We start from the raw sequence: 13789 nt of genomic DNA, 5'->3' as shown, positions 1-13789 counted from the left end.
TCTTTCCTGGCCCCCTTAGCTCCCCGTTAAAACCAACGCATAGTGATCCCAAGTATTCACATAACCCTAGCTTACTTAGATCCCGACGCAGCAGCCACCTTTTGCTTGACTGTGAACGAAAAATCACGATCGGTCAGCCATCATTTGAAGCATCGAGAACACTTGTGAGGAATGGTGCGGCTCAGGACTCACTCTCGTCAACAATCGAGGGATCAGCAATCGACGACAAGTCACCCAATTGATCGCCTTCTCCAGCAACAATCTTCCTCAAAATACGTCTCATGATTTTACCTGATCGTGTTTTGGGTAGATCCGTTACAAGGTACTATATACCAACAACGAATACCAGAAACAGCGTGATCAGTAACTTATCCCAAGTGTCTAGGATTCAGGTTTGAGTCTATAAGACGACTCGACGACTCACGATTTTCTTTGGCGCAGCGAAAGGACCAATGACTTTCCTAACTTGTATAGCCAATTCCTTATTCAGATCCGCTTCCTTAGTAGATTTTAAATCAAACTCAGGTTTCATAGTCACAAAGGCATACACAGCTTGACCGGTGATATCATCGTGAGATCCAACCACAGCAGTCTCAGCTACTCCCTTGTGAAGGATCAAGGCCGATTCCACTTCGGCAGTTGACAGTCGATGGCCGGAAACGCTATCAAGTAGGCAGGTAAGCACTGTGTCCGAGGTTCCAGTAGTGGCCTGTGCTCACTTAATAACATCATCAACTCGTCCCTTGATCCAGATGTACCCATCATAATCCCTGGCGGCACCGTCACCGAAGAAGAAGTAGCCTGGGTAAGGTTTCATATACGTCTCTAGATATCTCTTGTGATCCTTGAAGACGGTTCTGGCAAGCGAAGGCCAGGGCTTCTTAGCCACCAAAACACCTTCGACGTCATTGCCTTCAAGGACTTGACCAGTTTGAGGGTCGATGATGTCTACATCCATACCGAAGAAGGGGAAAGTGGCTGAACCGGGTTTAGTCGAAATAGCTCCGGGCAAAGGCGTGACAACGATCGATCCGGTCTCCGTCATCCAGTAAGTATCCACAATAGCACAGTTCTTCTTTCCTGCGTAATCGTTATACCAGTGCCAGGCCTCCGGGTTGATCGGCTCTCCTACTGATCCTAACACTCTCAAGGAGGAAAGATCATGATTCTTGACGTGTTCTTCACCCATTCTTCTAAGTAGTCGGATAGCGGTAGGCGCAGTGTACAAGTGAGTCGCCTTCCATTTGTCGACGAAGTCCCAGTATCGGGATGCCGTTGGGTAGACAGGTGTAGATTCGAACACAGTGGTGGTCACACCGTTGGCGAGAGGACCGTAGACGATGTAGGTGTGACCCGTGATCCATCCGACATCGGCCATACAAGCGAACTTATCGTCGGCGTGCACATCGAAAACGTATTTGACCGTCAAGTATGCACCGAGGAGGTATCCCGCAGTACAGTGGACCACACCCTTGGGTTTACCAGTCGAACCGGAAGTCTACAGGTCGATTCGATTGATGAGCTGCGATGTCGCGGTAAGGCATCGCGCGTCCACTCACGTAAAGAATAAACAAGGGATCCTCGGAACCCATAGGCTCGCATGGACAGTAAGTTGGCACTTTGGCGCATTCTTCGTCCCACCATTTATCTCGGCCTTCGGTGAAAGGTACTTTGTTCCCCGTTCGTCGGAGCACAAGGACGTGCTCGACCAGTGGGCACTGTTGTAAGGCAGCATCGACAACTGAAAGGTGGAAGGGGCATCAGCGGTGTTTTGTCTGCATGAATGTGAGTTAAATCGCTACTCACTAGCTTTGGTAGCGATAGACTTTCCACCTCGTCGTCCCTCGCTGGCAATTCGATTGAATCAGCAAGATTGTCCATAGTTATGCGACGTCGCAAGACTTACTCGGTGGTGATCAATACTTTACATTCACAGTCGTTCACTCTGTCCCTAAGAGATTCTGCGGAGAATCCAGCGAATACCGCGGAGTGAACAGCACCGATTCTAGCACATGCCAAGAAAGCAGCAGCGGCTTGCCATGTCATGGGGAGACTGTAGCAAATTACTGTCAGACTCAAATTCAAAATGATCTCGTTGGTGCGTCATGCTTATGTGTTTGCGGAGCAGACTTACTACACGGATACGGCATCACCTTTCTTTACACCCCACGATTTCAAGACATTCGCGACTCGACAGGTCTCCCTCATCAACTCCGCGTACGATACTTCCCTCGACTCGGAAGGCTCGTCCGCTTCGTAAATGATAGCTGTCTTGTCTGGGTTGGCGTAGAAATGTCGATCGAGACAGTTGTACGAGGCATTGAGTGTTCCTTCGGGGCTTTGGGCGACAATGAAACGTCAGCGTGATGCAAATAAAGATCGAGATAGAACGAGGATTTGAGGATTGAGACGAAATGAAAGGAAGACGGGATAATAGTGTCACGCATTTTACGTTTTACCAATCAACTCCGAATTCTCCCATCCGGCTGAACTTACACCAATCGATGCGATAGGTGAGTTCAAAAGGTCAAGCGCGGACTTACAACCACTGAACATCCCCATCCTCGAAACCACCCGCTCGAACAGTCTTGAAGGGCGTATACCAGCTCAAGCACTCATTGGCTTTCTCGAACCACCATTTATCGCTATCCGGCCCGACCGTCTTCTTCCATTCTGTCAAGTACGCCTGGTAATTCGGTCCGATGTGCGGCTTGGGTCGGCCCTCTTCACCCCTCAATCGGGGAGGAGGCGCAAACAAGTCCTCCGATTCCGGGACGGAGTCGGGCAGAGGATGGACGTGGTGCGCTACGGTCTGGGCGGCTTCCATCGTGGTTTGCACGAGCTGTTATTGGATTGGAGCGAAACAGATGATATAGATTAGTGAAGTCCAAGATCCGGTATAGTAATTTGCCTGAACTGAGGAAGGTGGATTCTGGAGCGGGATGCAAACGAGTGCAGTACAAGACGATAGACAGAGCTCAAACGAATCGGTACAAAAGGGGGAGGAGCGTATACGGGGAACGAAGCTCTAGTTTGCAGATGAATGCAGGAATGCAGGATGCAGGAAGGTAAGAAGGTAGGAATGAAGTCGAAGATGCTCTTTTGATGCATGACTCCGGTTGAACGGGGAAAAAATCGACTAAACTGATCCGAAGCAAACGTATATGAGAAGTGGGGAAAGGAGGGTAGTGCTTACATTGTTTACAGTATCTTTGATACTATCAACTGCAGACATCTTGAGTACGTCTTCCTATTTCCAATATGATGGGTAATAATCCAATGCGATGTCTTGCGCTTGCTAAACCGCTTGACTTCAATGTTACCAGTGATATACCTTAAGTGGGCTGTAGTAGTAGTTGAATAAACTAGATGTATGTATTATGTATTATGTTGATGCTCATTCGACCTTTTGTCGAGTGATCCAGTGATCCAGGGTTAATAAGGAATTCTTATGCTCCTCCTGGAATGGAATTGGAATTCAACCGAAGACATTATCATTACCTTAATAACCGGAATATACACCGGCCAATCAGCTGCTTATAACATAACCGGTTATTCTCATTACATTACCCCAATAACTCATCTCGGGATACGGCTCACATACAGCCGTACTCTCTCTCATCATGAGTACTCAGACCAACCAAGCGCATTTTAAGTGCGAACACAATAATCTAGCGCCGCATATACCAGCACAATACTCACGCCTCACGCTGCACATGGACTGATTGATGCTTGATGCCTATCGTACTAGTCCGGGGCATACTTATTCGGTTATCTTCGGATTGGCTTTTAGTATATATGCTGCACCTCGTCGGCTATCTCATACAACTCCTTCAATCAAGTGTAAGTATATACAAAGTGTGAGAAGACAAAGCAATAGTAATGGATATGTTAAGCTGAGTGCGATAGTATCTTGTCAAATGTCACAAAGACATTTTGCCAAGCTTCCACACGAACCCAGACAGAGAATGCAGCAGATCACCATCCATATTAAATGGTCACACGCGAGCACGATACAAAAACACATATTATCAAGACCATATCCAAGTCTAAGTTTGACTCTGACCACCTCCGACCGGCGCTCTGAAACAAAGCGTCTCCATCCCCGTATTCTTCCTACTGACATTCAAAATCTTCTTCAAGCCTTCCAACTCTTGATTAAAATCATCATCGTTCCCGCCCTTTTGGCGTCGGTACGATTGAGAGATCGTATCGTATATCTGGGATAACGTATCGTTCGATTGGGGAGAAACGAAATTATTGACGGATTGATGTAAGAATTCAATCTCCAATGTTGCCTGTTGATACGTTGATACGTTGTTATGTTAATTCACCGCAAGTGAAGCGTATGTCATATGATTTCGATTTCCCCGCAGACCAAAACAAAGACATGTCCGAGTGCGAAGTAAATCGGGAAAGCGTAATGAGGAATAGGGAAATCGGGCAAATTCCAGCGGGCAATTGGGTGGGGTAAGGTGGGGAAGAGTGAAAGAAGTGACGTAAAGCGACGTTATTCTATCAGCATCATCACATATACGTAGACGACATGTGCCAAGCTGTTACATGTGCTCAACACACAACTCACAGTCAACATCCCACCCGTACCGAATTTAGGTATTTTCTGGAAACTATTCAATGCCACTTGTGTGATCTTGTTGACCAGCGCCTCGATGATCGCTTGAATGAGATTCGTTGATATTTTACTGATCCTCGAATGGGTTTCTACCAGGAGTAAGATCGCTTTGTGCATATACGGTCGTACTTCTGCAACACGTTGCGTTAAGTAGCGTTCCGAGGAAGCGTGAATGCGAAAGAGCGACAGAGTGAGACGAATGATATGATACGGTACGGGACGACTATTCAGTCAGCATGCTACTTCCGCTCGACCAGAGAAGTAAGGAGATCCCAGTGATATAATCCGATTCATCGGAGACTGAGATGAAGACTCAAGCCAATGGAATGCCCATCAAGACCGGCGCGAACGAAGGAAGTGAAACCAATGACCCACCAGTAGGTTTCGTAGTGTTCAACCAATCGATCCCACTATCCAATATCCCCGCTTCTATCAACTTCACCAAACCCTCAGATCGCTTCGCTATCAAATCCCGGAATATCATGTCGTTCATATTCTCCACCACTTCCAGCAGAAGCTGTTCGTCCTTCTTCATATCCACGTCGAGCAATTTAGATACCCTCACGCATAGCGCAGAAAGGTTGGATCGTTTGAGCAGGTCAAATTGAGCGAGGGTAATCAATAGGCGAGTTTCCTAAGTCATAGCACCTTTATTAGTATAGATCCCCTTCCAGTACAAAATACAGAATTTCTTTCCAACGAGAACCAGAACAGAAACTCAAGGGAAGGTATAAACACAAAACATAAACGACTCATAGCAAAATAAAACAGAACAAGACAGAACAAGACAAGAAACCAAAACTCACATGATCATCCCCTCCTCGATTTATCATTACCCTACTGGGTCTCCTCAGACCCTCGTCTTGATTGACAGCATGACTCAAATTCGAAAAATAAATCATCCCATCAAAGCAGAAGCACAGCGTATCCACAAACGAATCTTTGATCTTCTTCTTGAAATTTTCATTCGACGACGCTGACCTCGCCGCACCACCATTCGGTCCGGAAGGGGGTGGAGCAGGTAAAATCTTCTTGCAAGAAGTGATTATTCGGATTTGGAATTCTTCGATCATGTTCAGATACCTCGACACCGTTTTACTTGGTCCTAACGATGACGAAGCGAAGGACGATGAGAACGAGGCGCTTGAGAAAGAATCGTCGAGTTGATGCAATAATTTGGAATCTACGGATAAGATCAATCATCATTAACATTAATTGCACATAAGCATACAAATGATACTGGTGGGAAAAGAAGAGAGCAATCTCACCCCTCGCCCATGTCGTACAAATGACTTCCTCAAATCTCCATCTCAGACTATCCAGAAAAGTCCCCAACCCACTTCGGACTTCTGAGCCGATATCGACCCCCAGAAGATCATTCGCACAATCACTGATCTCCTCTACGAGCTTCTCAGCGAAATAACAAGCTGTAATCACACGTGTACCCGAAGGGACAAATGGCGGAATATTCTCTTCTCCCTCTGAATCTACCTTTGACGAAGATGCAGAAGGCATGTCTGACAGGGTGAAGAATTGAGATATATCTTTGATGTATAATCTGATGATTTCCATTCCCATTGCTTTGCAGACTGATGCAGGTCGTTTGGATGGCGGTATCGCTCCTGTTGAGTCTCTCTATCGATCAATCGAATGTCAGCTGGACAATCCCTCACACGCCAAGGGCGAGGTGTATCTCCTGCTTACCTTGCGATATTTTCCATCCATACATGCTTTGGCGATCTTCCAAAAACCGGGTAAAGACCGTATCACGTATTCCGAGTATTGCTTGATGAAGTGCTGTATCGTGAGCCAAGCTGCGTCCACAGTGGTGGCTACATTAGATATAGTGAGTGGGTGAATCGAGTTGTTCTTTTCGAGTGAAGGCTCTACTCACGCGCAATGGTGTTAAGCTGATACTCGGTGGAAGCCATTTGCCTCCTGAGTATCTCCACCTCAGAGGTCGAAGATGACGCTTCCGAAGCACACGCTTGTTTCGCAGCTGACAAACAAGCTCCTAGGTGTTAGCGACTTTTTCGCCGCGAGTATATCTGTGGTGTGATACAATCCTCACCCCTGATTCGCTCCTGCGATTTGGTGTAGATGGCCTTCATATTGTTCAAGATATGTTTATGTTGATACTCCAAATACGTCCAAGCAGGCTCATCGCTTTGGTCCAATTCAATCAAGATCCTACTCAAACGTCATTAGCGGATAAGCTTTTCCTCCAAGTAAGGAGAGAGGGGCAAAGGAGATGGCTTACTCTATCGTCCTCTCTTGATCCTCTACACCTTTGGTAGGATCCTTCAATCCAGCATCCAATCGATCTCGCATTTCGCTCATTATATCTTCGACCGATTTCCAAACCTTGTCGAAAATCCGCTTTTGTTGCTCCTTCGAAGCGTTGACACCGGGTATCAGTTGTCTGGAGGACTGTAGAAAGGTTCCTTTCTTGTAGTCTCTCAATGCTTGATCATATTTGCCCTAGTCATCGCCAAGGTCAGAGGATCAGTGGTGACATTCGTCCAATTTAGATTGGACTCAAGGCAGCTCACAGCATTTATGGATTCCATCAACTGATTTGGCAGATTAAAGAGGAACTTGGATTTCTCCACTACGCCCAACGTCGAGCGTAATTTCGAAGCTTTCACAGCGTTTTCCAGGACGGGTAAGAACACTTGATCTGCTCTGTGCCCTGCGACTGTGTGTGTGGTACCAAAAATGAGGATTAGCGTAGGCCAGAAGAAAAAGGACATCATTTTCTTCGGCTGCGTCTGAGCTGTGGGCGACGTGAACTCGCCCTTGAATATCTCTCGCAATTCTCTCGTTCCATGATCGGTATCATCAGCCAAAAACCCTTCTTTCATATCGCGGTATACCACTGATCCGAGAAACCCAAAATCAGCATGGGTCGTCCACATCAGCATATCACTGCTTGAATACGACTCGACACAGGATGATCTCAATCGGTATGAACGATGTGTTGCGTTGTCCACCATATCGATGAAGGCTTTTGCTTGTTGTCTCGCCTTCGTCTGAAAAAGAGACAGTATAGACATAGGGCAAACTCACCATCACTACTAGCTTTAACACCTACAAACCGATCAAAATTCTCTTCTACCAATATCCTGACCGCTTCACTCCTACTTTCGATCGCCCGTTCCAAGTGGTAGATCCCCTTTTGCAAGTCCTGGAAAGACGCGTCCGGGTGATGGGCAGAGAGGAACATCTTGGGATCGAATGTCTTTGACGAGAGGGAAGTAGCGGTTCCTGCGTAGCGTGGAGTATCTCAGTAACAGTCGATGTGTTCAGTGTGTAGTTCTCGGTCGTTTGATTGGCAGCTACGAGACAGCAGCGAATTGGGTCTCTGCGCAGCCAGCTTTGATTCGGACCAGGTCCACCGCTGGGAATAGTCAAGGGGACACCTCTTGGAAGTTGTAAATTGCTAGTGGAATAGAAAGAATGACTCACTAGTCTTCAGATCGAGTTCACTTGCCCTAATTAAACAACCAACCAAACCAGATGATGGAATCAGAATGATATACGATATACGATACACCGAGACCGAGTTATACTGGAACACGAAGAAGCACAGAATGAGCGATCTACTTACCCGACAAGCCGCCCTTGTAATCCCAGCGGATCATTTTCCTCAGCCATCTTCCCATCTTCCCCCGTGACTGTCCCCGCCAAGGGACCTTCCGTTTCGTGGTCTATAGATTCCCATACTTGCGGTTCGAGCGATGAGATCCCGTACAGCTTCAATACTGCATTTCACCATCAACGTATTCATTAGCATACCTTGTCCTTGTCCTTGTCTTGCAGATCAGTCAGACATGTTTCCGAAGTATCCGAACTTTATCATTCTACACTATACATCATACGATACGCCCATCCGAAAAATGACAAGGCCCCAAGGTTGATGGACCTAGAAGAAATCAGGCATCATGGCGAAGTGACGGGACTCACGAGCTGCTTCGTCGACATCTCTTCTACTCATCTTGCTACCCGCGTCTCTGGCTCAACGTACGAAGGGCAGATGAGCTTTGACGGTCGAAATGGTTTGCTCGATCTAAAGAAATGGTCAGACCTCGAATTGCTAACTCATCACAACGTCACCGCGCGCAACCGCATTTGTTGTTTCGAATCCACCCCCACCGTACTTCCAACGGAAATACCTCGTCCACTATACGTTCACGTACGTACGGACGTATAACTTACTCCATCCCGACGGCAGCTCAACTTCAAATGAATGACCGTGAACATGTACATGTGCATGATCATGACCATGTATATATGTATATAACAATCAACAGATAACAACAACATGCTAAGTCACGGCCTATATCAAGCATGTCGATGTGTCTTGTCTTTCCATCACCGAAAATCGAGTGGGAGTGATAGAAGAACGAGAATTCTTGTGGAAAAGAAGATAATTATAATTTATAAATAGTCCTTCTTTTCATGACCAGCAGATTTGCCAAGTAACCAAATATGATCCTTCTTGACCGTGTGTCAAGACCTATATACAGAATATATTTCGAGTCATCAAGTTTTATAAACCACTTGAATTCGCTCTTATCCTCTTCTCCTTTTCTTTCTCTTTCTTTTCCTTGTCTTTCTGTTCTCGCTCAGCTTTAGCTCTCACTCTCATGCCCCTCCACGCCAATTTATGTTTCGTCTCATGCCCATTCGCATTCGCAGTTTTCGACGGTTCCTCATCATTTAAATCGATATGATCAGGCGTATGCTCCCCCGTCCCACCTTTACTATTCCCTACCGAATTCGAGTGTGAGTTTGAAGAAGATTCCGAAGCTTGCTTGATGACTTTGTCCAAGACCTGTTTCTCATTCTCCAGTGCGATACCCATGCCCATCTCGTTATACACCTGATCTTTCGGTACATACGTAAACGGTCCATTCACACTTGCCGGATGCGGATTGAAGATTGCTTCGATGATTATCTCTGGAGGTAAATCGCTGATGCCACCCGAATGATTATGTTTATGTCCGTGTCCATGAGCATGATGTCTTCTCAGATGGTGAGTATGGTGTTTATGATGGTCGTGCGCTTTGGAGATGTTTAGTATGACGGGTGAAGGACCGAGTTTCTTCAATAGCCCTGTACCTCCTCCGCTCGCGTTTGTATTTCCGATTGAGGGATCTAAAGCCGGAGTTGGTTGTGGTGATTGTCTGCCAGATTGAACACTCGAATGCGGTATCGAGCTGAGGGGTTTCAGGTCTTTCTTCGGACTATCCAGAGGCAGATTGCGACGATTCGACGAAGGGGCCAAGTGATTCTCGTATGACTGATAACTGTGTAACGTTATCGATCGACCCAATTCAGTCATGGAAGCGTTACGTGTAGCGTAATTAGATGATACCGTAGAATAGGTCGTCCGGCTTCTTTGCAGGTCTAAGCCTAACGACGAGCCAGACGATGAATTGGAAGGTGTCTTGACCAGGCCCACTATAGGTAAGGTATAGTATTCAGCAATGATGCATTGACAGCGCAACTTAAGTGAGTGCTGGGCGACTCACGATCACTTCTCATGGCATCCTGGGTGTCAGGCATAAAGTCGTGCACGCCAGCAACATGATGGCCTTCCTGCATTGGCGGGCTGCGATAATTCGTCAGTACGTTGGCGATGTGATTTGATTGTAGTCAGACTCACGCAGCCCATCTCTCTTCGCCGCCGATCCAACGCATGTCCACTGTCAGCTGAGATTGCGAGGCAAATCAGCATGAATATTTTCTCCCTTGTATACAAGCTCGAAAGCTCACTTTGATTGTAGCGTTTGTCCTACTACCTTTCAACAAGAAACGTCTGGTCATCCTACCCTTGCCAGCAAACGGCGCGAGATCGATATCGACAATGCCAAATACCGTCCTTTCCCTACTTTCCTTCCTCACCACTTCACTGACAGTCTCTTTACCCTCCGCGTATGTCTTGGCAATCGCAGCTGCCGGGGAATGATCTTGCGACGAAGTGGGTGGATGATTCGAGGCACTTTTTGCGTGGCTGGATAACGGCAACTGTTCGATGAACAGTCTCAAGCCAGATTCCGACAACGGCCCATCGCCCAGTCCAGGTAAAGAAGGAGCATTGGGCCTTTGCCTGACATACGGGAAAGTCCCCGTATTGCCAGAATTGGGAGTTGCAGGCGGTTGAATCGGTTTGCCGAGCGGGACCCTGAAAGTATGATGCAGCTCGTAATCCCATTTCGCGGAATGCGATTTCAGTGACTGAGTAGGTGTAGTGCCCTTCCTCAATTCGGAAGAGTATTCGGAATGGTGTCCATCTCCGCTGTGCTGCGAAGATCTATTGTTCATGCCTACACCAGGTCCTGATGCTGATCTCGCTCGGGCGAGTGAAAACGGTCGTTGTTGCGGGAGATTTGTAGTGGACGAAGAGGTCGACGAGGCAGCAGTGTTTGTGGTCGTGAAGGAGGTGGTACGGTTCATGCTACCACTTCGTGATGGTTCCCCTCTCTTCATGACAGGATCTATCAGAGTGGAATATGATGGCGTGGTTCCTCCTCTGACAGGCACCGGGATGCTTTTAGGGAAGGGAACAGCCAGCCTATCTGTTGGGGTGGAATTGCCGGAAGAAGAGGGTCTGCTAGTGGATGTCATACTGGGTCGATGTATATTGATTAGCGGCGGTATTGCACTCCTACTCGACGCAGAAGTTTGACTTGAATGCGTTGTGCTTCTTGAGCGAGATTCTTCTTCGTCATCCTCTGCATCTTCGAAGACTTCGGGTTCTTCAGTCATCATCTGTTCAGGCGACTCGACGGGCCCGCGATATACATCCTCGGCATCTGGGGAGTCTGAACCAGGTGTGATGATCTGTTTCAACGGTGTGGGCTCCGAGCCCTTCTTTTCTGGTTTCTCAAAGGTGTCTTTGGCAGGAGGGAGGGACAGCGATTTCAATGGACGAGCCGGTGCGGTGGAGCTAGAGGGGTTGAGGAGAGAACGCGGTGTAGGTGGGTATGCTCCAGAAGAAGCGGTCGAGGTAGTTCCGACTGATGCAGTGGAAGAAGAAGCTTGCAAATTCTGAGCTTGGAGTTTGAGATTGGGTAAAGAGGGTTTGGGTAATGGTTCTACAAAAGATGGATAGTGTGAGCTCAGTCGAACAAAAGTCTAACGGGCGGTGGAGAGGTAAGAGAAATGCTCACTATGACCATTCTTCGTCAATTCCAACAATTCCTTTCCTCTAGGCTTCTTACCTCTAAATTTCCACTTGACATCGAATTCGCCCGACAACTGCGGCACATTTGCCAACTCATGTATGATGACAGTCGTCTCGAACAAGGCATATTTCTGATTGTCGAACATATGTTTCAACCTTGACAATCCACTATGTTGGTGGTGCGGATGTGGAGCCGGGGTTTCTTGGCCTGGCAAATTCTGCGTTGATGAGGTGAGAGAGTGCGGGAATCCTAGAGGTGTAGCTGATCTTGATGTCGAGGCGGATGGGGGAGGTAAGAATGACGAAGATCTGGATGATGATGCTGATGCCGAATGATCATTTGGAGCGGTACCTATACCTAAGCTAGGCCGTAACAAAGATGAAGTGGCCATTTTGATATTTTTGTCTGATCATACGACTCGATAGATACCATGGACCATCGGATCCCGGTCCTGCGGTACGATTGGAAATTTTCTGTGGGTCAAGTGTTTGATAATTGATCGACAAGCGTCTCGAGCGAGTCTGGATTATTGGGTCCACAGATTTGACAAAGGGTATTACGAGGGTGAAATGGGAAGCGGGACGAGCTGAGCTGAGGAGATGTTCGAGCTAATTAAAGGAGTAGTGAAGTATTGGTGAAGCGTTTCAAGACTAGTCAATCCTCCTTGATGATTAGCGTTTACAGTAGTTGGTTCTTCGGCCCGGACAAGGGAATGTGCGGATATCGGAGTGTCGGAAGATGGTGGTCGAGGGATAAGTGTTGAGGTCTTGGTGATGGTGGTGGTGGTGGTGGTGACGAATGATGAAGATACGCTAGGGTAACCTTTCACTCCCTGACTGACTACCTCGTCACCACCTGATCACTCGTCACCAATGATACAGGTAGTCTTTACTACTATTACACAAACCAGTTCCCCAAATTTCTTGTTGATGGGGATTGATGGTGACCTGTAAACGAGTCTCGCGTCTCAAAGGATGCTGATGGTGTTGATGATGCCAGTGCGTCGTGTCCAAAGGATGTCCTCGTAGGATATATCTTTCTTCTCAAAGTCCGAAATTGTCATCGGCAAGAGAAGGTCCCATACTGATTGATCCGAGCAGCAATGCTAATGTGGTTAAGCTGTGGCCTGATTTGCTTCTCGGGGTATTCCAAGTCGACTGTTGAGGAGTTGTAATGATAATGTTGTCTTATCTTCAAGTCTTCAAGAGGTTCCAACCATCTATGTTGCAGGACAAGCAAAGCTCCGGCCTTCGGGCTCGGTCTATATATCGTATAGCGGTGACCGTGTTGACGTTGTCGGCTTCCTTTCTTCTTATGTTGCTACTGAAGGTACTGATGAGGCGTATGATAGCGACGAACTAGCTGGTGGTTGCCTTCGTAGGCTCACAGTCGCAGAGGGTCGTGCTTCCTAACTAACGCATTCCCGTTGATTGACCGATATACTGTAGTGGACAGGTAGACAGGTATGTAACATTTGGTGACGTCTGCTCGAGGCCCGGCCTGCGTCGTAAAACGTGAAAACAAAATTACAAGGTTTTGCTATTCAGGGTAATTAAGGATTATCCTATCTCTAATGCGCGGCATGAGACGGAAATAGCAGTGCAATCGTCGCAGGGAATATTCCGAATAACGCCACTTTTTTTCTCTTTTCTTTGGAGTACACGCGAATTATAAATAAACCTCGATTGCACGGCAAGGCAAGATACGTAACCGGAGCTTCAACTGCTATCTATTGCTTCAGCTGCTATTGCCATGTCTACTTGCTTATGCGAAGAGATCAAGGTAAAAGGGCAGATTGTATGCAGTCAATGTACTCGAATCGCCCCTCTCCTCTCGACGCGAACAAGATACATGAAGCTGCTGCCGTGCGCATGTCCGTGTTCAGCGAATGCCTGATAGGTACCTCTTGCACGTCCATATCCGGCCCATGAGACCATCACTCATAATTGCTCTGTGTCGGAAC

At 47.2% G+C, this 13789-nt stretch overlaps 3 protein-coding genes across 3 annotated transcripts; all 3 read right to left on the bottom strand.

The window, feature by feature from the left end:
- Positions 1-71: 71 nt before the first annotated feature.
- I303_108058 (acetyl-coenzyme A synthetase) lies at positions 72-2827 on the bottom strand (the record flags this gene model as incomplete). The annotated part of the gene is made up of 9 exons (XM_018411309.1): positions 72-109; positions 193-325; positions 425-662; positions 720-1498; positions 1560-1741; positions 1807-1847; positions 1907-2053; positions 2135-2338; positions 2544-2827. 9 exons carry the CDS (start codon positions 2825-2827, stop codon positions 72-74), a joined length of 2046 nt encoding a protein of 681 aa, XP_018259977.1.
- A 1222-nt stretch (positions 2828-4049) lies between these two features.
- On the bottom strand, positions 4050-8630 carry I303_108057 (uncharacterized protein; the record flags this gene model as incomplete). Its single annotated transcript, XM_065969749.1, has 15 exons — positions 4050-4298; positions 4586-4764; positions 5009-5267; positions 5440-5816; positions 5902-6268; positions 6338-6465; positions 6528-6632; positions 6705-6823; positions 6894-7114; positions 7186-7331; positions 7431-7511; positions 7703-7900; positions 8102-8127; positions 8244-8397; positions 8600-8630. 15 exons carry the CDS (start codon positions 8628-8630, stop codon positions 4050-4052), a joined length of 2640 nt encoding a protein of 879 aa, XP_065825821.1.
- Positions 8631-9185: 555 nt separating this feature from the next.
- Positions 9186-12217, bottom strand: I303_108056 (uncharacterized protein; the record flags this gene model as incomplete). Its single annotated transcript, XM_018411307.1, has 5 exons — positions 9186-10099; positions 10171-10250; positions 10305-10351; positions 10415-11736; positions 11812-12217. 5 exons carry the CDS (start codon positions 12215-12217, stop codon positions 9186-9188), a joined length of 2769 nt encoding a protein of 922 aa, XP_018259975.1.
- Between the last annotated feature and the right edge of the window lie 1572 nt (positions 12218-13789).

Source organism: Kwoniella dejecticola, chromosome 10 (genome assembly GCF_000512565.2).
Source record: "Kwoniella dejecticola CBS 10117 chromosome 10, complete sequence".
NCBI classification, from domain to species: Eukaryota; Fungi; Basidiomycota; class Tremellomycetes; order Tremellales; family Cryptococcaceae; genus Kwoniella; species Kwoniella dejecticola.
The sequence above is the reverse complement of the archived record's forward strand: the minus strand, read 5'-3'. Positions and strand labels throughout refer to the sequence as shown.